Raw genomic sequence first — 23107 nt, 5'->3', positions numbered from 1 at the left:
GGAGAGAGAGAGAGAGAGAGAGAGAGAGAGAGAGAGAGCAAAAATTAGCCTACATAAACTTTGGATAAGCCTATTTATGAACGCCTAACGAAAAGACACTTTAATATTAATGCTTCTGATGGGATTTAGTGTGTCTGTTGCACTCAATCTGTCTTCTTTATAACAATTTTAAATGATGGCACCACTGTAATCTTCCCACATTACTGCTTGGGACTAATAGTTGTATAATTGTATTATCCTTGCAAATGTTATGATCTGATTACTGCAGTTTTTTTGTTGTTGTTTTTTTTTGTCTTGAGAGCAAATATTCTCCATGTCTAAATAATAGTTAAATTGGATACCATCAAAGAGACTTTGTTAAATCTGATTATAGCAGAGTGCTTTGGAATAAAATACAAAAACAGAGACCCAAAGACTGGACATTTCCATTTTTTTTTCCAGACTCCCAAATATCAAATCATATCAGTTTATGCAGAAGTGTCATAGTAAACTCAGAGATGTGTCAGCGTGTGATCTTTATGTCCAATTTAAATAGGAGTTTAGATTTAAACAAGAGTTTAAATGGGACACAAATTAATATAAAGGCTTGAATAGGAAAAAAGGGGGTCTCTGTCCTCTGTAATGACAACCATTATTTTTTTGTTTGAAGGTAAGAATGCAGACAGTGAAATACATGAAAAAGTACCTGCCAAATTACTTTCATTTATTGACGGATATTTTACCTCTGTTCAGGTAATTTATGTTGCACTTCATTCCTGCCAGGTGCCATTATTGTATTGTTGTTTGTACTCCATACCATCATGGTCTTGAATCAACAAAAATCTGAATTTGAATCAAAAGGATCCAAAAAGAGTCTAACCAGAGAGATGAGAGACTGTACAAAAGCTCATAAGGGGGGGGCAATAACCTTGGCTTGACAAATTGACCCCTTTACCTGTACCCTGTGCTGCCTCCTCATCCAGTCCACACACACACACACACACACACACACACACACACACTCCCATCATTTACATATGGAGCTCGCAGTCCTTTCAAAGTGGCTTTCACGGAACATTGTGCTGATAATGATCTTGGTCGTGAGGGAGAGAGAGACACAGATCTCCAGAGACCATCTCACCATAAGACAAGGGGGAAGAGGATAAAACTCTGACTGTACTCCAACTCAAAGGACTTTAACACTCTTTTCCTCACAACCCCCCTGCACCCTCTCTCCAATAAGCCCTCTTGTGTTTTTTAATTGGCAGAAATTAATCTTTAGGATGTAGATGGTAGATTTACATTCATTAAAAGTCAAGAGAGGAAGCCAGGCTTGATGCTAATCAAATCTGCTTAATTATGCTTAACATGAGTATCTCCAGGGGAAGAGAGAGAGAGGGAGAGAGAGAGAGAGATAGCTAACTCGAACTTTTTACTTTTTGCCTTTGATAACTCCTGCTGAGTATGGCCTTTTCCTTGCCAAAAAGAAATGTCACGACTCTCTTTCTCCATCTGTAGAAAATACACAGATAAAGCCATCAGTGTTAAGAAGAGCTGATTCATGTAGTAAACCTTAAACCTTAAAGTGATTAATAAGTGGTGAAACGTTCTGTTTTAACCTCCCAGGCCAGTGCTTTGCAACTTTTTAGGCTTGTGGCATCATCTGATAATAGATTTACTGATATACTATAAACCCTGTTAGCCCACAAAAGGTGGCACAGACAAGGACCTAATGAGTAATATGCCAGCCTAAAGAAGTGATTATAACCTTAGATGTTTTGTTTAATTTTTCATTTTAGTTCATCCATCCACGGCCTGGTAAGCAACCACAGTGTTTAAGAGAACCCTATTAGCAATAGGTTGCAGGATGCCCTGGTGGGAAGTGACTTTGTCTCACAACAGGAAGGTCATAGGTTTAATTCTTACAGCAGCTATTGTGCTCAAACTCCCATGAAATGAAACAATGAACCGATGCTGCAAAATATCTCCAGGTACTGAAGTGTAAAAATACATTGTACCATACAGAGGAGAAGAAAGAAATGAAGTCACACTTCAACTGTGTAATATTAAAGGGGAACTCCAATGATTTTACACATCAAAGTCTGTTTACAGGTCTTGGGGAGTACTTGTGCATATGTGAAAAAAGTTGTATAAAGCCTTTTGCAGCTCCCTCTGGAGCTGCATGAAAGTGCCTCAAGTGACATCACTTGAGTCAGTGTCAGTTGTTTAAAAATGAACAAAATCTGGGAGTGTGGAGTTAGAAAGAAGTGAGCTTACCAGATCTCTGTAGTCTGCTCCTCATCTCCTTGAGGCTACATTAGTCACAAACACACCCGAATCTCCAACCAAACTGTCGGCTGTCGAGTTGCATTGTGGGTAAGGTAGGCGCCAGGTTTGGGCAAGGAAGAAGAATGCGTGGAATAAAAAAGATGATATCTCTGCTTCTGTTGCATCGATTTTGATCCTTTAAAAAAAACTGTCCATCATGAGTCTGACAATGTTATAGGAGTGCAATGCTAAATCGGTGGAGTTCTCTTTGACGTGCTTTAAGTTTCTCTTCCTTTATCTTGACCACCTGGGAAGACTCTCCCTACGGAGTTCATACATTTTTAACATCTTCTGTAATTCCTATAATTGCTCCAGTACAGTGTGATTCTTAAGTTTTAACCTCCAACATTTGCCTTTATTGTATCGTCTACATTAGTTTATTGTCTGAATGTTTTTGGAGGAAATAGGTGACCTGTGTCTGTAATGTTTTGTATGTTTCGATCTTGGTAGACTACTGATTGAAGATTCACTGGAAAACAACAGTCAGATCCCAAGTGAGTCGCCCCTCTGGACCAATGTGCCTGCCAGAGATTTGAATCTGGTTTCAGACACATTGTCTTGCCATTTTAACTGTCGGAGACAAATACACATAAAGAAACTAAATCTGGCTGCAGATTTTCTGCTTTAATAATTCATATTTATCCTGCTGTAGTGCCATTGTGAGCCAAAGAGACAAAGATAATGTTCATGTTGTGTCGCTGTTTGAAAGCCAAGCTCTGGTCCTTTCCACATGTCTGTTTTGGCCAGTAAACAGCAGAAGCATGAGGGAAATGTGTAGGTGGTTAGATCAGCCGATGAAGTGTAAATACCACTCAATCTGTTCTCATTAGAGGAGTAAAAACATTCGAATCACTTCGCCTCTATTAAAAATGCCCCAGGGTCCTGGTTAAGTGCGTGTGAGTGTGTGTGCGTGCGTGCGTGTGTGTGCATTTGGTCGTATATGTAGTTGTGTGAGACAGAAGGAGGGGGTGACAGAATGATGTTTTGGCATTTGTGTCTGTAGAGGGGATCTGAAATGCCACCACCATCAGCACTGCTTAATTCTCAGAAACACATTCTTAATCTGAACAGACAATCCGTTCCGACGGCCACTGTTATGATTCAAATCAACTTGGAGTGAAGGGTGTGTGTGTGTGCTCTTGTGAGTGAGAGAGTATGTCATTGTGTTTTGGTATGTGATTAGGTGTCTGTGCGTGTGCTTGTCTCTGTATGTGTGTGTGTGTGTGTGTGTGTGTGTGTGTGTATGACCAAGATATCACACATCCATTCCACATTCCCCTATGATAATGTGGATTGATTATGGATATGATAATGAGAGGCCGGCGCGGCGTCGCGACCTTCACAAGGTCTAATTGAAACAAGCGTTGGTCCTCCGAAGCACTTATCAAGTCACACAGCACATCATTAATCACTGAGAATACAAGCTGTCACTGTAACACACATGCACACACACACACACACGCACACACACTCTATTTTTCTGTTTTTCTAACACACACATGCTCTCTCTCCTGTCTCCTTCTTCTCCCTCTCCTTCTCTTACACACACACACACACACAATGCAAGCTGTCACTACAATATGCCTGGTATTGTCTTCTTTTAAGGAGAGTGGACAGCTAGTCCACCCTCCATCTCTATTTTCTACAAGAAAAGTTGAAGAACAAACAGCCTGTTGGAGTTAAACCTTAAACAGAAAATAAAAACAAGGGAATGTTAAAACAATTCAACAAATACGAACAGCTGTTCACTTCACCCAAACTCGCCTGAAATTGAATTAGCTCAAGTTGTTTTACTACCTGCTTTTATTAGAAGACAATTTAACAACCAAATGTGATTCCTATGTCTGATTAAGGCGGCATATGGTGCCTACCTGTTAAACACAACGCGTTCAATACCAACTTAACGCCTCAGTGAGCCACTCGAATAAACTAATAAGCCCAATATCATATTAGTCATTACATAGTCCAACACACAAAATTCCAATCTGATAAAAAGGTGGTTTCATTATCATCATAGGGAAAACACAAGGGAGTTTGCACGCACTGCGTCGATGCCATCACCAACTTTGTTAATTGTTATTCAATTAACTGATTTTGTTAATGAAACCAATTAATACTTTAAAACAAGCAGGGAGATATACGATTATTATGCATCTATGCAGAAGACAGCTAATTACAACTGTAAATCAATCAATTCTACATTAATCAGCTTGGAAAATGTCCAAAAACAACAAAGTCACTAAAAGACTTTGGAAGTTTTAAAAAAAAAAGCATATTTTGATTGCCATGCCATTATCCTGTTTAATGATTGTTAACGATCCTTTAAAGAGTTTATGACCCAATTTCCTTGCTATGAATTTAATTGGGATCTAAATAGTATAATCTTATGGTGTAAAAGTGTGGCCTGTATTTAATCAAGGGTGGTGTATTGGAGTAAGCTCTAACAAGGTCACAGAACTCCTCTCAGGGCAAATACAGTCGGTGAAGCTTCACATTGCTGAAGGATGAGGGCCAGGCAGGCTCGATCAGTTACAGAAACATTAATAAATCAATCACTTTAGTGCCAGAATATAGACCTATACTGTATAAGTATGGTCTCTTCAGGATACAAACTGCTCTAGGGCGTCAACAACTGGGTTTTCAGGGTATTAACAATATAGTATGCTGCTCTCTACTTAGTTATGCCATTTATTGTCAGTGATGGAAGAAGTAGTCAGATTCTTTACTTAAGTGAAAGTAGAAATACCACAATGTCTCACTTTAAGTAAAAGTATGTTGGTATTACCAGCAAAATGTCCTTAAAGTATACTTTAAAAAAAAATCATCCAACTAGAAGAACTCATCAGAAATAAAGGTCTTTTAACTAAAAATTCAAGCCCTGAAATGATCATATAATGAGAAATAAAACATGAAATGGACAAAACAAACAAAGCCTTGTCTCTGCAGGGAGACCATTAAACCTACCTGTTTATGGCTAATGGTAATTAGTAACCTTAACATAACTGTGCACATAGAGATCTTTGACTTTTGGTTAAACTCTGTTTCACCCAAGCCTCTACACTGTAGTTGTTTTCATGAGACAATATGTTTGTATTTTAGGTTTGGACAAACATCAAGAGACCATCTTTCCTTATACATAAGGAACTTCTAATCAGTCCTGTCTAATTATTTTTGTAATATCCAATGCACACACTTGAACTGTAATTGCAAAACATAGATCTTTCACTTTTAAATGAGACTGCCCTCATTTATCAGAAAAATAATCCTCAGCCTGGATAATTATCAGACATGCAAACATAAACACCTTTAGAAGTTCTGATGTGAGGACCTGCTTGCCTCTACAGTCATGTGACCTGACCAGTGCCCTAGTTGAACACCTCTTAGATGTTTATGCATATATGGACGCTGATCTCTCAGTCAGGACTATGGGATTTGTGAATATTTTGTTTTACAGAGATCAAAGTAGCTGGCTAGGATCAGGAGAAACCCTTCAAACACATCAAACAGAGAGAAATGCATCCTGAATCCCACGCCCACAGTAGCCAATCAAGCCATGCATAACTATTTTCCTTTGTAAAAGAAAAGGATTCTCAATGTGGGTCTCCCTCCATCAACATCTCATGCAGCTCACCCCCCACGGAGGCCAGGGGTTGTTCAGGCTTATGGGCTATCAAGGAGAGCCACTGCAACGTATCTGTATGCCTCTCATACTTGGCTAACACGATGCTGGTATTGGGGAACAGAGAGATACTGTGTTAAGAGATCAAAGCAGCAGTACAGAGATTTAGACTCACAGCCTGTCAGTCAAGATGGCAAGACAAAGCAGAAGAAGACAGAAATGCTTACGCACACACACACGCTCTCCTGCTCACTCGCTGGCTTTCTCCGTGATGTGCATGTGAGGGGCGAGGCGTTACTGTCAGATGGCTCAGGGGCTACTCATTTGTAGACATCTACCGCGCTGCATGAACACCTAAACTCACACACATAGAGGGACACACACACACACACATTCAAAAGCTACTCATTCAAGCCCTTGCAGATGAGAGGTCGCTTCTAGTCTGTCTATTGGCCTGTGGAGGAATGTTCTGTGCTCTCAGCATTTTCCCTTGTCTTGAAGATGAATAGAGCTATTTTACAGTGGAGACAGTGGAGAAACAACACAATGCTCTGTGTGGTTAGATACATGATGTAGGGGCTTCATGTCTGGTTGATCAAAGACATGTTTTCGTGAAGTTTGCAATATATCGCAAATACTTTTTTGTGGACAGAGTACGGACATAAAGGGGGCCAAGATTTCAGTTCAACAGGACATCCTGTTGTAAAGAATGACCCTTGTTAATGTCTTCTCTTTTGTACATGTGGATGTGATCAACCCCACATGGTCTGTTTGTATTATTGTGAAATGTTCTACCACAATCATTGTCCCTTTCACCTAGTGTGACAGGAAAGATAATTTCCTTTGTAAAATCTGAAGCCTGTAAGAATGATATCACTGGAAAAAAATGCTTTGCTACATTCTACAATGGGATCAAGACAATACAGAAAAAAACAGCCCTTTTATGGTAAATAAATAGGGAAATTGTGATTAAAAAAGTACCCTATAAAATCACAGAATCGAATTTCTCTTAAACATCAGGAAAACTCATGAGATAGAAAACTTGCACAGTTAGAACCCAATGAATACCTATATCTCAGACTAGAATAAGAATGACACAACACCACCTTGTGGCTATTGACTGTAACATTTTAATTTAGACTTTGTTCCATCATTGATGGTTACATGGACAACGGAAATGGAAAAGGACTAAGACACAAAATTAAAAACAATTCTTGACAAATTATAGATATTTCAAAACATCATAAAAAAACATTTCCTCATGAAAAGTGCAACACAAGTTGACTATCAGAAATTAGAGAATAGAAGTAGGCTCTGTAATTAAGGCAGGATGTCAATGCTAATACCACTCTCAACCTACACTTTACAAATGGCAGAAGAAGAAACTTGGAGCAAGCCTAAATTTGAGGCAGAATGGCTGAGCATGCCCTTATGTCGGGAGAAGACTTGTGTTTTGGAAGAGGACTGAGGCTGATACCTCTACACAAAAACTCAGACAAGTCAAAGCACAAAACAGGAGCAGTTAGTCACAGAGGACAGAGTGCCAACACACAGACAAATCTGATTGGCTGGATCCAGCAATGGGGCATGATCTCATCAAAGTTCCCAAACTGAGGTGATCAGGCTGCAACTTCAGTTGGTGCAGTTTTCAGAAACCTGAAAGAGAAAATATACAGCAGTGATGCATCATCATTGTAATCAAATTACTCCTGCTTTATGGGCATGCTACAACTGTGCACAGGACAATTCTGAAATATGTTTTTTAGGGTTAATAAATGGGAGGGAAACAATGCCAGGGAGTTTGATATTACTACTACTCCAAAACAAATATTTGGAACTCACATTGTGCATATTTTACTATTACTAGTTATCCTCAATAGTGACTGAAATGTCCCCTTCATGATTCAGACACTCAGAAGATGTAAGCCCCATATTATAATATTATCTTGCCATTTTGTTTAGCAGAAAAACAGCTATTATGGTTCATGAGATATTATGCTCATGGAAAACATTTGACAGATGGTGACATGAAAGAGGTAACCAAATTCAACAGCCCAAACAGAACAAAACTTGACCAATATGATACTATGTTAGGAGAGGGAGATATGGATAGACGACTATAACGTAGGTGCAATTTTATATTGCGTTACAATACCTTTTCTGTAAAATAAACAAATTGTTTATGGATAGAATAACCAGACAGGAGTGTCTATTTTTTGGATAATCGACCAAATACCTGACAAATCAATATGCCTCATTACATTTGTGGTAAAAATCATAAAAAAAAAAACATTGCAGTAAATCAGTCATACTCATAAATATGTAACATTGCTCACAATGGCTTAATACACCCAGAGATACTCAAGAAAGAGACACCTCAGAATAAATGGCATGGCAGAATCTCTGACAGCTGACTTTTCTTTTTTTAAATAGTCTCACTGTATATATTGTCACCCTACCCTATACCATGTCACTGGTCACATCTAACAGCTTCAAGTTTTCAATTTCAGAAGATTTCAAGGTTGTGATACCAAAACCATGATGTAGATAGCAGCTGCAGGCATCTCAACTTTCAGTCTGACACTAGTTTTCAGTGCTGGCATAGGCTATTATACTACTGACATCAACTCAACATCTGAATAAGTGCTGAAACTATTGGTTGATGTGTGTAACTAATTTATCCAATACAAATATCAAAAACTTCACAACACACTGGTTACAGCGTCTAAAATTTGAGGTTTTTCTGCTTTTCTCCCTGTTATATCAGTGCAAATTGAGGATCTGTCTTTGGAATGTTGGTTAGGCAGTGTAGGAAATGTTAAGACAGCACATTGAGGTCTGGTGATTTCACTTTGACATGATTTGTTAAAAACTTATTTATCAGCAGTTGGTTGTTGTAAACAGGAGCTGGGACTTAACCCATAACTTAAATGACATCAATGCCCACCTCCAAAAATAAATCTTTTTCATAATATGAAAAAGGTAGCTGTTTGGGAGCCTGTTCCTGTACCTGTACCTTGAGGGATTCAGAAGCTTTACGTAGTTCTTTGATGACTGCAGACAAAGCTTCTGGGTTGATTCCCTGCTCACACAGTCTCACACAAATGGACAGAGACTCCATGTCCAAACCAGTGTTCAGCAACCTGGAGATCTCCAACAGCACTGTAGGAGGAAAAGATGACAAGTTACCCTAGTAAGATTCATTTTCTAGACAAATCTTTACTGCTAAACGTCCTGAATTAAATATATATTTACCGTCCATTGTCTCCCGGACTGCGTTTAGATTTGCATTTGCTGCACTTGCCATGGTGTAAAATGAATACAGTTAGCCAACGCTTGCTAGCAGGTGGCTAAGAAAAAAAGACTTGTAGAGGTCTCTAACGCAATACAAGATTATGTTATTGCAATAGTTCAGCCAGACTTTAAACGTATCGTATTCATTTTAGATAAGATCTCCAAAAATTAGAAATGTACTTTCATTAAGTGATAATATTAGCAGCTAGCTATCTTGTCTGCTAGACTAACTAACGAAACTGGAGGAGGAAGTGACGACATGATTTTTCCATTGATTGGTTCCCAAGAACTTCCTGCAACATTTCTATTGGCTAGTGGGCCTTGTAGGCGAAATTGAAATAAACGTTTGAACCCTCTCTCTGCTGATTGTTTGCTGACTCTTCAATGAAGATTGTTTTTAGCTGTGTTTTCATAGTCCTGGCTCACTAACAGTTGTAAGTACCAACGCCAAAACGTATGTAGCTAATGTTTGAATGTACCTTTCATTTTTTAAGTAAAGTGTTGTGTTAAGAAAGAGGGCAGGAAGAAACGTGTAACGTAACGCTGTAACCAAATTCCTTCTAACTGTTAGCTACCCTAATTGCAACCTTCGATGGCAAGTTAACGCTATAGAAACAGGGAAAGTCATGTAGCTAACATACTAAACTAAAAAGTATATTCACCTTACAACGAAACAGAGTCTGTCGTTTGTGTGGACCATTCCTTGGCAATTTTATTTCTGAAATGTTCTTTATGTCCTTTTATGCTGACTGGAATATTTGTTGTTGCCAGCTAAGATGGGGGACCATGTTGAGGCACAGATTACTCCTGAGACTCCAGGCAGGCCTTCCATTAGAAACCCCTTTGAAAGTCCCAATGACTATCACCATCTCCGTGAAGCCCTGGTGCCAAGCCCATCTGTCTTCAAGTCCAAGGCTTGTAAAGCTGTAAGTTTGAACACACTTCACACCTATCAACTCAAATATTTTGCCTCAGCTACTTGTGACACATGCACAGACACACATCTCTTAATGCAAATATCTAAATACTGTATTATATCCACAAGTTTTGCTCAATTGAAGGGTATATGTAGTCTTTTATTCACTTCCTCATCTGTTTCTCCCTCAGACTCCTCCCAAGTTTAACTGGTCTATTGATGAAATGGCCAGTCTTCTTCCAGTACACATAGACCCAGAGGAAATCCAGCGACAGTCTTTTTACCTCAGCCAGACAAGGTATATTATGAAAAACAGTAGTCATAGTAGATATGTAGGATGAAATGGTGCCTAACAAAGTAATAGTGTTGCTTTACATAACTAAGCCCATCCTGGTGTATTAAATCCAGAGAGCAAAGATAACAGGAAATTTAGGTGACTAAACTTTTTTCTATCCGAACACCTAGGATGGATTCTGACATTGAGGAAAAGCGTCAGAATGCTATTGAGCAGGTATGGGATTCTAATCAAATCTAATCATATTGTATTGTTAATGTATTGATGATTTATAGATTAATTTTGTAATCATGTTATTTGTCTATCTCCCATTAAAGTTTTTCACCAAAGGGGCCATTGTGCCTTCCCCCTGGGCAGCACCAGACACTCGTAAAGGCCCTCAGATCTTTATGAAAAGTAAGTTATGTTATTGTTTATGTTACTTTTTAACTCCTCCCCATATTTGCCTTTTAAATTTAATGTTTTATTCTGGTTTTGTACGTTATTTAAGCATTTCATTTTACTGTGTCTTGGCACTTGTAGGTTGTATGTCTGCAATGATTGAAGAGGAGCCAGAAAAAATCTCAGGTTGGTGTGTTCTATGAGAGGGTTTGAAATTACTTTCTACCAACAGAGCCCCATCTCTTCTTTCCTTCACAATCTACTAACTTGTTTTTGACTCTATTATGTTTGTTTACAGTTGCTTGCCAGACAACTCTTTCGTTACCTTTGGCTTTTGATTTGGAGAAAGTACTAGGTAAGCTTCTGATAAATTCCAACACAATCAAATCCAAGAGTCTGTTATTATGTATTCTGTTGTCAAGTCACCATATTTGTCTGTCTGCTTCTTCCCTCTTCTCAGGGGATTATTACCGCCATGAGGAAGTGTGCGATGCTGTGCAGGAGAGTCTCAGTTCTTCCTCCTTAAGACGAAAACTCTTCCTCGATGGCCAGGGCAGTTACAGCGGCTCTGACAGCTCCAGCCCACCAAGCCCAGAGAGAAGCCATGCCAGGCAGGAGAGGCCTTCTCTAAACCGAGGAGAGGGAGCTGTAGGAGGGGTTGAAGCTATATCTTCTATCTTTTGCTCTCCTTTGTCCTGTGGCAGGTCGGCTCCAACTCCCTCTACGGTGAGTGGAGAAGTGTAGGGATGCAAATGATGATAATTTTGACATATTCTTGGTATGTCAATTTGTTAACATTTGTGATTTTTTTTTCTTTGTTCTCGTAGAGTATGTCACATAATGCATGTTTTTAAATTTGTTTTTTAAATAAGATAAGTAGGTTATATTGTATTTCAGAAAAAAAGATGATTTTCATATTTGGTTAATATATCTTTTTATAAAGTGATTATGTAAAATATCAATGGTGAATGTCCATCACAGAGTTGAATATGTGAAAAGCAAGCAGTTCCTGATATCTGTGAACCTGTAATCAGCAAATGTTTGTTGTTTTTACCTGGAATCCATAATCCATCTTCTGTTAACGAATCTTTTCAGCACTAGAGTACTGCAGATTTTGGTCATTCTCAAAAGCAGTAATATAACTTCACAACTAACATTTTTAAAGTGATTTTTAGCAAGGGTTTTTTTGTATTTGGATGAAACTGTTTATTTAAGTTAAATTAACACTTGCACTGTTAAACAAAAATGTATTTGCATTCTCTAACTATAGGGTCAGTTCTCGTCCAGTCCCATCCAGCATGGCTGCTTTCGGGACTGCAGCCTCGGCAGCATCACCAGTCCTCTGTTCCCTGATAGGTCCTCTCCTGCTGGCCTTGTCTCCCCCACTATTTCTCCTATTGTTGCACATGCGGCACGCACACCCATAGGCTCAGGTAGACTATTTGGTTTTTAAAATGAAGCAAAAACAAATTGATGTATTCTATGATAGGGTTTTACCATATAAGATTATTTTTTTTAAGAGTTTTTCTCCTCAAACTGAATCTGAATTTGTGTTCTTTCTTTAGCTGAGAGGAAGCAGCGGAGCAATTTGACTCCACACGGTGTTCCCCTGGACATAGATGTCACTTCCTGCAATGAGAGCCCATTTGTCGAGGGTTGCTCTCCCATTCGTAGTTGCTCCCCCCAGCTCCACTGCCACAATGAGCCCCAGCACAAAGCCAGACCCAAGCCCCGGCCCAGAGTCCGTTGCTGGGCCTCCCCTCCCCTCATTTCCCCGATCCTCAACCCTAAGCTTCAAGACAATCAGGAGGCTGAGGAACATCTCCCCTCGTCGTCGTCCTCCTCCTCTTCTCTCCCCCCTATGGAGCTAGATCCATCTTCACCCATGGCCCACAACGCTCACCCTGTTGACACTGAGAGAGTTAGCCTGGAACCTATGAAAATGGAGGAGGACAAGGAGACGGGGATAGAAGGGAGGTTGGCGGATGAGGGGGATGAAGAGGAGGAAGGTGGAAGGCCTTCAGGGCTGCTGACGAGCTCTCGCATGGGCAATGTGTCAGCAATAGAAAGCTCTCAGATGTTTCTATCTCTTCTGGCAGAGGGAAGCAGCATACGCTATGATTCCAGCATGCAGGTTGGTGAGCAATTTCATCCAGGCAGAACTAAGAGCTTCTTTTTGTATTTCACTGTATATTTAAATGAATTATTGTTGGTCATTTCCTATTGATATGTTTGTCTAATGGAATATTTGTAATGGACTGCTTTTTGTGTGTGTTCAGGTGGACAGTGGTTACAACACTACCTCAGCAGGCACCGCCAGTCTTATAGATGGCCTCAGCTCAGACTGTCACAGCAGAGAGTCCTTCAGTTCAAACTTGGCAGAAGATGCCTTCCAAGTCACTCGACACACTAAAGTAAAGGTACTGTTAACCCTTTACACACAAACACAGGGTTATGGATATGTAAGCTTTTTTTGTTGCGTTTCTTTACATCTAATACAGTATCAGCACTTATGTAAAATACATTACTGAAAGTATATTTGCAGACTGACAGTATTATGTATACTGCAAGGTGTTATATGGGGCATGCTGCGAGGCTTTTAGTTAATTTTTTTGTTTTTATTTTCATCTTACGAAAAGTACGTTTCTTATTTTCCAGGTATTTTATCATCACCACTGAGCCATCTGATTGATGCATTTAAAGGGACGCCTCTTCCAGTGGAAGCTGAAGATGATTATTTTGCAATCAAATACAAAAGTTTACACTATGTTTGAAGCATCTATGTTGAATTAATTTGGTTAGGGTGAGTTGGTAGTTGCCTGATTGGAAACAAGTGCTCTACCATAGTTTTTTATCCCAGGTTAGAAGGGAGAAGACTAACCCATGGCTTATTTTAGTCCCACTGTAAGACACTGAAAAACTATGTCAGCAGTTCTTTTGGACCCAGTATACTGGTACGTTAAGTGGGAAGGGGAAAAAAAAGTCAATTCTGTATCAAATGTGCACAACAGTGACCTCCTTGAATGCTGTATTGATGTTAATGCCATCATTTCAATTTTATTTGGTGCTGACGTGATCGACCTGATAGATCCTGATTTTCAGATGACATTAGATTTGTACTGTATTTATGTTTTTATAAAACAGTTTATCATGAAGTTTTTATATGATGAGAGCTTTTTCTTTTATTATGAGTATGAATTGTTAAGATTAAGGTTACCTGTGCATCTTATTTGGATTGTTATTTATTCCTGAATAAGACACACTGAATAACACCACTAGCAAATTAAAAGCTATTTTTAAATACTTAAAAGCATAGACTGGATCATCACATTAAATTAACTTGAAGTCTTTGTCTGGCTTGAGAAGACATGATTTTTTTTGTATTTTTGAGTTTGGTGTTTCTACAATGTTTTTGTTTTCAGTACTGTATTTTAACTTAATGGCTTAGTCCAGAAATCAGAATTCCATAACATTTATTATCACTCCATGTAATTGCATTGTGACAATTCTCATTATTGTGGTTCAGAATTCTATTCAAATTACATTTGACCAAAATGTCAATGTGAGATTTTAAATAGTTTAGAACATAGAGTATATCATTTTCAAAATTATAGGATTTTTATCTAGTAAGATAAAATCATTTAATGTAGGATTTTGAATACAGAATGCTGTGATATTAATTTTGTACTAAATTCGTGTTGGCAGACTGTAGACAATAATGTCTTGAAGTTTTTCATGCTGGGCCTACAAAACACACAGAACCAAATAGGTTTAAAAAAAACAAACAAGTTTAATGACTACTACACTGTTACTAGACAAGTTACACTGCATTTATGACTTGCACCTGTTGTCTTATCTACCAACAAGTGTTTCATGTAATAAAAAAATGAGTATATGAGCAGAGTGGTGCGTGTGAGGGTGTAGCTGTATATGTAGTTCAGTATATTTATTAAAATGGGCACACTTGCCCAAAGTATAACAGTTAATTGTGTCAATGCATCAAAGAGTCCAAACTGGTTCTGTTATAGACTTTTATGATTTCTTGATCTGGAAGATCAGCGGGTGGTTCAGGTGAATTGCTGTGCTGCTTTCTGTGTCAGCGGTCCAGTTTTGGTTTCTTGGCCTGTGGTTCAACATCTGGGGCTGCAACACTCACACCAGGGATCTAAAATAAAGAAATTAACTTGTACAAAATGCTGGTAATTTTGAGTAACTTGAATGAATTCTCCTATTAGGATTAAGTGAAAACAAGTTCAACATCCTCAATCAAACCTAAATACTGCAAGCTGTTAGCTGAAGCATAAAACAGGAGAAGAAAGATCTCTTAGGCTAAAATTAAAGATGCAAAGGTAGCTGAAATTCTGTACCACTGGTCGTGCGATAGTGAAACCCATGTTCAGTTTAGTCATTCCTTACCACAGGGTCAACCAGAGCCATGCGGATCTTCTGGTGCTGAATATTGGAGTCGTCCAGGCTGATGGTGACCTTCACCTTGTCAAATATGCAGAAGGTGTGCTGCTCTACCTTCAGAGTGGGACCCTAAACACAAATACAGAAGAGATCTTTTCAGCACACTCCTCTGATGGTTTTAGTTTCAACATTGATCTAACCATCTATAAAAAATAACGTGTTTGTACCTCTTCATTAAAAACAAGGTTTGGGGCTGCCTTGTCTTTAGTGTCAAAGAAGACCGTTCCCTCCAGGCCAAACTTTGGGATGAGTACAATGATTGCATTCTTCCTCACAAACAGAACAAATCCCTCTTCGTTCAGTATGCCTCGGCTCTTGAAGAACAACTGGAAAGAGATCATTTGTATTAAAAGCATGAATCTGCAGTGAATTATGCAGTATGATGTGGGGTCTGTTTCATTCTATTTTTACTCAGACCAACGGTTCATGGAATTATCAGTGGACATTATGCTGATTCAGTCAGTCAAAATTTTTATCATGATGGTTCAAGACAGTGTTTTTTTGTGTGTGTGTAAGCCCGGAACAAGTTCATAGAAATCAATGTGTTTACCTGTGTGTGGAAGGCCACAGATGCCCTCTGTGCATACTGAGACATTTTATGTCTGTAGTTGAGGTTGTTGGAGAGGGCTGACTGCTTACGTTTGTCCATCAAATCTGGGTAGGTGCTGTCTGCTCCTATGGCCACTGCCAGCAGTCGGTGTACTATAATATCTGCATACCTGTGTAAGAGAGCAGATGAACAGGGTGGAGGGGGAGGAAGAAAGGAGGTAGAGGTTTAGATAAAGAGAAAAAGGGAAGAATATGGATGACATAAGGAGGTTAGAAAGAACTGTGCTGTGATTGTTTGTCAATTGTGCAAATATCTTTATTATAAGAGGCCTGACCCAACATATTTAGTCAAGTCATGTGTAGAATATCTGTTTTCATACCTCCTAATAGGTGACGTGAAGTGTGTATAAATGGGTGAAGCAAGGCCGTAGTGATGGAAATCGCTGTCCATCCCAGAACAAAAATAGACAGCCTGCATCATGCAGCGAGTGGCTAAGATGCGCAGTAGCGTGTTAAAGTACGGGAAGCCATCCACTTTGGCCACATCAAGGGAGTCAGCTAGTGCTTTAGCCGAATCTGTGTGGATCTCCACTTCCTGATAAGAAAAGGAAACAAAGTGTAATATAGTAGAAATCATAGCATGGTATATTTTTACATAGGTATTGTTTTAACATGGAGGCCAGTTTTTGTACTTTATTAGTCTACTGTAGTGATTCCCAACCAGTGGTACTCCAAGGTACTTTGCTTGGTGGAAAGATTGTGAAGTAGCTCAACTAGTTTGTAAAAATAGAAATTATGATTTGAGAGTGCTTGAAACCTAGTTAGCAAGCACAGAGAAGTTGAAACAGTTTGCTAACGTACTGAATAAATGTTAGCTAAAAGCAATGGTTAAGTGGTTAAAATACGTAGCTAAAGGTAATGGTTGAAATAAATGGCCGTGATGATGACGGGGTATTTCAGTTAATCTGAAAGGGCTGTGAGGGTGTATGTCTGACAAAAAAGGCTGGGAACCTCTGGGCTATTTTCTTGTGTCAGTTATTTTGTATTGTCCAGCTATATAGCAACTTGTCTGTTTGCAGCATTTTTGACCTTGGCTACTAACATTTGCCTACAGGAACAGATATTGTAAAGCATCAAATAAAAGTTCAACCTTAAATGTAGGCTGATCAGCAGACTAAATCATTTTTAGTCTGTAAATTTTCATTCACTTTTGTTTGAATCACTGAACAAATCTGAGATGTGGGCAACGATTCAGGGGTCTGGAACCAGGTTTAAATGTGATTCAGCTCACATTTTGGATATCTGAAGCTACTGCCAATTAATGGACAGCATCCTCCATTCATACACGGGAAATTAATTAAATTATCTCAAGAAACAAGCACATAACTTGAAAACTAAAGCAATTTTTCTGCATGACTATCTGTCTCCACTCACCTTGGACTTTGCAGCCTTGAGCAGGATGTCGTAATTAGATGGAGGCGGTGCTGGATGTTTCCTCAGCATAGCGCAGTCTGGAAATTCATCGTAAATCTTCTGGGCAACTGAAATATTGGCCAGCAACATGAACTCCTCTACCATGGAGTTTGTCTCCCTATTAACCAAGAGGTGGGTTTATTTACGTGTCCAAAAAAAAAAAAAAACACAGCATGACACACACAGGCACACTGAAAAACGCATAAAAATTAGCTTTTGTGGAGAAAAGGGTTTCAAAAAGGATTCTGCGGAATGCTCCTTTTTGAAGTTACCTACATGAGTTCTTTGGTCTGGAGGTCAATGGGGTCGTGGGTTTCACTGTCAATGTGGAATCGGACCTCTAAGGATGACAGCGTCAACGCCCTGAAGGATATCAAATGCAACACAATTCAAGTTAAATACAGCCAGTTTAAATATATAGCAGTTACAGGAGTTAGGATCAACTAAACTCTGCAATCTTGATTCTTTTCTCATATCTCTCAATTGCTTTTCCAAATGCTTTTGATTTGTATTCTAAGTTGTCAGTCAACTGGAATGCATGAAGGCAATAGAGCGATGTATACACCAATAAAAACTCAAGCCAATATTAGCATTTTCTCCTCATAGCATTAGAATATACCATCCTACATTTTGTAAATCTATTCTTCTGCCTCTACTACTCCAAACTCCCAGTCCTTACCCTTTCTCTATCCTATGCCTCTTCAGGATTTTGGCTAGTTTGTTGAGACCTCGTAGGCTCTTGGTGATATCATCATTCATGGTGGTATCATCAATCCTCATTTGGGCCTCAGCATAGGTCAAAGATGCCTGTACCAGATCAAATGGTAGAGGGGAAAACAAAGAAACATAAATAAACAAAAATCAGGCTTGAAAATATCTTGACCCTGTAATTTTGTGTCTTACAAATAGATAATGAAAGCAGGTGGTAGTGGTATCAGTTGCAGGGCATTTGATTCACACATCACTGCAAAAACATTAAGGATAAAGTATATTTTCTGTCATCGTACATTGTGTGCTGGTACTATACCTTGGAGTTAATGACACTTTTTGTGAACCGGGTCTTTAGAATTTCAGCCTTGTGGTTCATCTCCCAGATACATGAGAAAGCCAGCCTGGTAAAAACAATTTTTAAATAAAATAGAATCAGAGACAAACATTTTATCTGCATTCAGTTCACATCAGCTGGAATGGCAAAGATGTATGATTGAGAAAAGGAGCATTGATGATACTGATTATTGTGTGAGTGTGTGTATGTATCTCTAGTCCTCACCTTTCCACATTGGAGCGTAGAGAACAAAGATTGGAGCTGAGCAGCTCAGGAACCATATCGATCCTCTGATGGAAACAAAATGAAACACAACATGTAACTTGCTTTATTTTAGTTTTTAGGAGTCAAAGTATCTTTTCATGAATTAATCAAATTCTAAACTCAACTATTTAGTGGTCAAGGAAAGCATGTTAGTTGTCAAAATATCCAAAATTTCAATACAAACCAAATATCTCTTTCGAAGAAAATTGGGACTGAATTCATAAATAGATTTTTATAAACATTCAATACTGTCACCAAATGTGTTTGGAAACTTCAGAGGGCATGTATTCAGAGATAAAAATCTGAATGGAATAGTGAAAAGAGACATTATTGTAATTAAGCCAACATGCCAAAAAAAACCCTAAATTGTGTTAAATTGTCTACTACATCGTAAACAGGCTTCTGGAGTCTTCAAATGGAGACTTTCAAATTCTGATGTTGTGAAAACACTAAGACGATCCTTACTTTGCCACACAAGTAGACAGTGGTGCCACGGTTCGCAGCCTCTTTGTCCAAAGCGTTTCCTGGTCTGATGAAGTGACTGACATCAGCGATGTGGACGCCCACCTACAGCAAACAAATAACTTACTGTAGGCTCACATGAAATATAGACACAAATAATTTACTACTGTTACTTTATAGTGTATGTGTACCTCAAGGTTTCCATTGTCCAGCTCTCTACAGTGCAGGGCATCATCTATGTCTGTACATCCTGGAGGATCCACACTGCACACTGTCAAATGCCTCAGGTCCTCTCTCCTCGCCATGTCCTTTACCACATACATCCACATTAATATATGAATTCACAGACCTATACATTTGTGCTTTCAAATTATAAAGGTGATAGACCCACTGATAAATGATCAACAAAACTGTGACTAGAATACTGCTTACTGTATCTCAAGAAAAGCCGCCATTACCTCTGGTGTGATGGCCCACGGCATCTTGGGAAGGAAACTGAGCACAGCCTGAGAGAAGTCCTGGTGGGGGACGTCATGCTCCAATAGCAGCACCTCCTGCTCTGTGTCCTTCTCCCCTGCACTTCCCAGACTGCGTACAAAGTGACCCTAACAAAGAGGAAAAATCTGATTTCTTTCCATGGACAGCATTTTTGCGCATATTATTAAATGTCATGCTAGAGAAGTGTGGCTTGATATAACTGTAGAAAACAAAACAATTACATTTCCTGTCAGACTATAGCAAGTGGAGATGTAACCACTCATAGTCAGAAATCTAATTCCTAAAGATGTGACAGAGGTTCCAACTCACATTTGGATATCTGGAGTGTCTGGGCCAGCCATCGATGGCCACCATGATCCTCTGGCCCACCAGTGTGGATGCCTGACGTGTTTCAATGCGAATGCGAGGGATACGGCGGTCTGCTGGGGTGAAGAGATGGCGGGTTGACTGAACAAAAAAGGAAAGAAAAGGGATGGTCAGTGCTGAGGGTAAGAGACAAGGAAGTGCTAGACAGTTTGTACAGTATACAGAGATTTATTAAATGCATACCAATTTTGAGGACAGCTTAAAATTTTCTAACCAAGCAAAATTATATGGTATACGGTATTACAGAGCAGTCTAGACTTACCTCTTTAATCTGGGAGGCATTGAGCATGCCACAGAATGGCCTCCAGCTTCTTTTGATGATTCCCACTACTCGCCCTGTGGGCTTCCTGGCTGCTTCAGCTGCCGATATCCTCAACTGCTCAGACACACAGGAACATGGAGGACATTAAGACCAAATTGGGGTTGTCATTCAACTGCAAAGTAAAAAAAGCTTTCTTTTTGTGTAGCACAGCACTCAGATACTGTCCATCCACACCAATAAACACCCGCCTGAATTTCATACATACTTTTAGAAGGGAAACAACATACACCTCCTCCGACTGTAACCAGAGACAAAGCCAGTCTAATCAAAATCCTAAATCACCGCTTTCTCCTCCTCCTCTTCTTCAGCATCATCGTCCTTTGCTGTGCCTTCATCCTGCAGCACGACTGATGAAGGCGCTACCCACTGATCCTTGGGCAACAGCTGCATGGCTACCACATCCTGGTGCACTGCTCTGTTGAGGTTTTGAAGACCCTGGATGAGAACCTGGCAGCAAGCCGAGAGGACAGTACAGAGCTTTTAACATATGCATACACTTAACTATTTTTGACAGTCAATTAACTTGTAGTAATTCCTCTAACTGGAAACTTACATCTCAACACAACATTATAAATTCCCACCCAAACCCAGATGAGGTCTGGGAGATCCTTACATTTCCAGATTTTGAAAAATTGTTCAGACCCTTCAACATTGACATTCACAGACAAATGTAAACACACACACCTCCGTGCTGTCTTCTCCTTCTCCCTGGACAAAGACTGTGGCCTCCAGATAGTTGTCCCTGCTGGCCCTAAAGGTGCCCTGGAGGAAGGAGCCACTCTTAATTCCTGCTTGGATCCTGGACAGAGGGAGGTGCTCTGGAAATAACACCTTACTGCTAATGATCTCATTCTGAGGGAGGAAAGAAAAATAAATCAATGCAAGGAGAAAGGGGAGAGATTGATGCCCCATAGAGTTTGGGCACAAAGAAAAGGCAGGGGTGTAACCAGGAGATAGAATGCAAATTACACATACAGTCTCACGTAGTACAAAATTGTGCACGTTTTACCTTGTCATCATTGGACAAAGCCAGGCGATCCATGAGCTCAGGGTTCGCTATCAGACTCTTGATGTAGTCTTCACCTAGAATGTAAGTGAATAAATGCTTGTGACAAAGTGGTAAATACTGCTGATGCCATTTGAAATGATGCTTGTATCCAACAGAACTTAGTGAGGAGGCCTTAGGAGGCTTCTACTTGCTGAAAAATGGATGGTGGTTGAATCAGGAGCTGTGTTCTTGATATGCTTGATCTGTAACAAATTGCTACTATGCTCCATGATATTTTTTTCTCTGAAGAAAGACCACTTACATTTGTACACCAGTAGGCCGCTCTCCTCTGCCCTCTGCTTGTTCCCTTGATCATTGGTGAGGAGGACTACCTTGAGCCCATCTGTGTCGGACTCGGACGTCTTCAGGTGCTGGCTGTACCATTTTGCAGCCACACGGATTGCACGGTCGTTACGGTCATTGGCGCTCTCCCCCGGTTCACGTTCAATGAATGTCTCTCTGGGAAAATAGAAATTAAAAAGGATGTGTAAGGGTAACAAGCATAAAGGCTAAAAATGCTTTCATGCTTTTCACAAGCAAATGTATATTATGAGGGAGGTCTAATAAGGAGATTTTTGACCATCTGTGTGAAGGGGAATATGATTAGTATGTACTTCATATGCAACTGGCCAATGTATTTTGCCAATGATTACTTTCACATGCTTTTACTTTTTACATATTACTATCATGCAATTAAAATGTTGTGATGCAGTAAAAAAGTCAGTGGTGTCTTTGTACCTGTGGTGTTCATTGGTAAAAGTGTAAAAGTGTTTCTCTTTCTCATGTATGATGTCCTTCAGACGTTTGTAGACTGGTGCACTGCGGTGGCGAACCTCCTGCAGCACAGTCTGAAGGATGATCACATTACGAATCACAGGATCTTCCAACACATCAATCTGCAGGACACAGAAATTGTAAACATAAGGTTAAAAAGAATCAGAGCTGTTCAGAATCAGGTGAAAAGGTTATAAAATGGTATATTTTAATAGTCTATAATCAAGGAATCACCTAAATTCATGTTACACCTCTACTGCAATTGGTTAAAATAGTAATGTTATAATCATGACAAGACACACGAAGCAGAGCAGAATATGTAGCCGTGTAAAAAGGAAAATATTAACAATAATAACCAGTAGACGTACTATTCATTCATAAATAAATACCATGAAGTCGGTTAGTCCCAGTTATACATGAGATACTAAATGATGTATTATGGTGTATTATCACAATGCATGAGAGGCACAAACTGGGCATACAAATCTGTATGGAAAATTAAATGTCAAGATGTCTGGAAATCATATTAGACGGCTTGATCATCCAAACGCCCTTCTTGTTTGAGTACACGTCTAAAATTAGATATCCAGGGGAAGTAGGAAAGTCCGTTAGTTTACCTGATGCAGCACCACATTCGTGTCAGGGATCAGATAATGTGGATAACAGCACAGGTTGCTCTCAATACACGCGTCTCTCAGCAGCACCGTGCACTCGTGTTTGCATTCAGTGCAAACTTCGCTTCCGCACCAAATATCGTCTCTCAGATAATGCTCGCGCACTATCTTCATCACCCCGCCCGACCGGGTCTTCTTAACGAAGGTTTTAGATTTTAACATGACGACGATACTAGCCTAAAATAGTTAAATTCCGGTGTTTTATCCTACCATTTGATGACAACCTAGCAGTTAGTTGCCCATGTGTACACTAACTAAGCCAGTGGGTCGACAAAACTTTCCCAGAGTTTTGATAAATATGTGAAGTCGGATTGCAAGTGTTCGTTTTCAGTCGTGTATTTTTCCTTTAT

The 23107-nt window shown here is 39.5% G+C and overlaps 3 protein-coding genes across 5 annotated transcripts; 1 reads left to right on the top strand and 2 right to left on the bottom strand.

The window, feature by feature from the left end:
- Window positions 1-7036: 7036 nt before the first annotated feature.
- mzt1 (mitotic spindle organizing protein 1) lies at window positions 7037-9476 on the bottom strand. 2 transcript variants are annotated; one of them, XM_044213830.1, is made up of 3 exons: window positions 9182-9476; window positions 8937-9088; window positions 7037-7582 (listed from the first exon to the last, which is right to left on the bottom strand). In XM_044213830.1, exons 1-3 carry the CDS (start codon window positions 9231-9233, stop codon window positions 7559-7561), a joined length of 228 nt encoding a protein of 75 aa, XP_044069765.1. In that variant the 5' UTR covers window positions 9234-9476; the 3' UTR covers window positions 7037-7558. The 2 variants fall into 2 exon arrangements, with proteins under 2 accessions (XP_044069765.1, XP_044069766.1); XM_044213831.1 differs by having other exon boundaries at window positions 8943-9088; window positions 9182-9466.
- Window positions 9477-9507: 31 nt separating this feature from the next.
- Window positions 9508-13979, top strand: bora (bora aurora kinase A activator). Of its 2 annotated transcripts, none has more exons than XM_044213828.1 (12): window positions 9508-9654; window positions 9992-10146; window positions 10328-10434; window positions 10602-10647; window positions 10749-10827; window positions 10954-10998; window positions 11111-11167; window positions 11273-11538; window positions 12083-12245; window positions 12378-12946; window positions 13092-13232; window positions 13471-13979. In XM_044213828.1, exons 2-12 carry the CDS (start codon window positions 9997-9999, stop codon window positions 13489-13491), a joined length of 1644 nt encoding a protein of 547 aa, XP_044069763.1. In that variant the 5' UTR covers window positions 9508-9654; window positions 9992-9996; the 3' UTR covers window positions 13492-13979. The 2 variants fall into 2 exon arrangements, with proteins under 2 accessions (XP_044069763.1, XP_044069764.1); XM_044213829.1 differs by having other exon boundaries at window positions 9534-9654; window positions 9997-10146.
- Window positions 13980-14578: 599 nt separating this feature from the next.
- On the bottom strand, window positions 14579-23073 carry dis3 (DIS3 exosome endoribonuclease and 3'-5' exoribonuclease). Its single transcript, XM_044213826.1, has 21 exons — window positions 22701-23073; window positions 22048-22205; window positions 21572-21768; window positions 21271-21344; window positions 20946-21113; window positions 20544-20708; window positions 20202-20315; window positions 19883-20020; window positions 19534-19680; window positions 19267-19383; window positions 19079-19180; window positions 18575-18639; window positions 18332-18416; window positions 17984-18111; window positions 17581-17667; window positions 17266-17422; window positions 16212-16426; window positions 15833-16001; window positions 15450-15608; window positions 15229-15351; window positions 14579-14977 (listed from the first exon to the last, which is right to left on the bottom strand). The coding sequence occupies exons 1-21, from the start codon at window positions 22917-22919 to the stop codon at window positions 14909-14911; spliced, it is 2856 nt and encodes a 951-aa protein (XP_044069761.1). The 5' UTR covers window positions 22920-23073; the 3' UTR covers window positions 14579-14908.
- Between the last annotated feature and the right edge of the window lie 34 nt (window positions 23074-23107).

This window comes from Siniperca chuatsi, linkage group LG11 (assembly GCF_020085105.1).
Source record: "Siniperca chuatsi isolate FFG_IHB_CAS linkage group LG11, ASM2008510v1, whole genome shotgun sequence".
Taxonomy (NCBI): domain Eukaryota; kingdom Metazoa; phylum Chordata; class Actinopteri; order Centrarchiformes; family Sinipercidae; genus Siniperca; species Siniperca chuatsi.
Note: the sequence above shows the minus strand (reverse complement) of the source record. Positions and strands in the feature narration are given on the sequence as shown.